General features: G+C 43.2%; 1 protein-coding gene across 1 annotated transcript in view; it reads right to left on the reverse strand.

Moving 5' to 3' along the window:
• Positions 1-420, reverse strand: part of LOC106933477 (neuronal-specific septin-3-like) — a 107,188-nt gene extending 106,768 nt beyond the window's left edge. The window contains exon 1 of the mRNA XM_015012749.2: positions 117-420. Coding sequence (XP_014868235.2) covers positions 117-138 — 22 coding nt within the window. The 5' untranslated portion in view covers positions 139-420. The remainder of the gene's footprint in view (positions 1-116) is intronic.
• Between the last annotated feature and the right edge of the window lie 1,478 nt (positions 421-1,898).

A 1,898-nucleotide genomic window follows, 5' to 3' on the forward strand; every position in this document is an offset into this window, starting at 1 on the left:
GTGATAAAAAAAGAAGAAAAACTTACTTTGCAGGCTCTTAAATAACCCCCAACATTAGGTATTTTCTTTTTACAAATAGACTAAAGGTACAGGGGGTGTTGCTTCAAATCGCTCACCTGGATATGAAGTTTTCTTCATGGCTGCAGATAATCTCTTCTCTTCTGCTCGCAGGGTTTTAATAAAAAGAGGAAAATCTCAAAAGTGTCGTTTGCATCCGTAACTTTTTCCAGACTGCGTCTTCCTGTGCCGCCTTCTCTGTCGCCTCTGGACCGACCGGTCTCTAAAGCTCGCTCCTATGCTTTTTAGAGCTCCCTAAACTTTGCCCCAGTGTTTTATTCCCACCTCTATCTGCTTCAGGAGACGCTGTGTGAGCTGGATAGTCTAATAATCTCACCTGCGCTCCTGACGCACGCCCTATCCCAGGAGCGGGAGTGGTTTACAGTAACTCCGCGGGGGCTTTCACCTACCAGAGAAAGAATAAAGACTACAGTCTTACCTGTGCGCTCAGGGGATCATCTGGCGGTGGATTATTGGATTAGGAATCCTGAGATTGAGCAATTTGCCGGTCTGATCTGTTGCGCAAAGGTCAAAACCGACGCACAGCTACAATAATGCGTTTGCGTGGAACATTTTATCACTGCATACCCATAACACCCATGTGTGTACAGTATTGACAGGCTGCAGTGGGAGAGCGCGGGCAGGTAAAAACTGTTTGGACTTTAAACTCTGGGTCTTGGTGAAGCTACGTGCCGCTTGGATGAAGCGTTCAGTCGACCTTCAACCTTTCCAATTTTCAAATGTCAAACCCTGTCACCTCGCTTCACCTTCACCGCACACAGACACTCATCTTGCCAGTAGCTCTGAGCTGCAGGGACCTCTTGTGGTCGCTGCGTGGGCTCTTCGGCTTCCGTTTCCACCAAGCATTCCAGCGCATTCACGAGTGATTGAGGAGAAAATTCAAAGTCTGTGTTGATGCAATGTTTCAGTTTGATCTTTAAGAGCAACTGGCGCAGATCCGAGCTGCTCACGGAAGGCAAATCAACAGCATCAACAGAGTTCTGCAGAAATATTTCCTTGTCTCCTGAGGTGTCTTGTAAACGTTTTAGTTACGCTTTTCTAAAATTTGTGACGTTACATCTACAATCCTTCATGCATTTTGTTAAAATAGTGCTAAACTGTGAAGTGGGAGACAAAAAAAAAAGTGTGACATGCATTTGTATCCAGCTTCATTCCCATTTCTGCCCCCACATAAAATCCACATCAAAAAATTCCCTTCAGAGCTCACCTTATTAGCTAAAAGTCAATGTGGGATTTAATAATGCAAATACATTGTCTGTGTGGTTCATAGATAACAATAGAGAACAATCAGCATCATGTGAGGAAAAAGACGAAGCTGTGGAGTCGTCTGAAGCAGAACTGTTGCCATAAAAGCCAACAACAACAACGACTCCTTTTTACTGTCACAGAGGTAAAATGACAGAGATATTTTTTATCACATAGATAAAAATACAAATGTGTTCTTGTAAAATGAGAGCAAAATTAAAAGCTCTGACCTACATTCGTATTTGTCAGAAAACTAACTCCACGTCACTCCGAATACCTGCTAAACCATTTTGATGACGCAAATCTGTTAACAGATGGAACTCCATTTGTTAAAAATTCAATTAAAGACATAAAACCACGCTTTGTTTCCCCACCTCATTGCACGTAAAATTGTGATAAAATACATCCAGAACTTGCTGACGCAACAAAATTAAATAGCATAACCCGATTAAGTGTACCATTTGTGGCTGGACATGCCAGGTGCATGGCCCAGAAAAACACGCAGTGGCTTGAGTCAGCTACGGTTTCAGTGCGTTTCAACAGCGTGTACTCTAAGCAACTGGCCAGTGAGAAAT

The sequence above is a fragment of the Poecilia mexicana genome, unplaced genomic scaffold (assembly GCF_051168715.1).
Source record: "Poecilia mexicana isolate PSO_F unplaced genomic scaffold, ASM5116871v1 scaffold_8, whole genome shotgun sequence".
In the NCBI taxonomy this organism is placed as follows: Eukaryota; Metazoa; Chordata; class Actinopteri; order Cyprinodontiformes; family Poeciliidae; genus Poecilia; species Poecilia mexicana.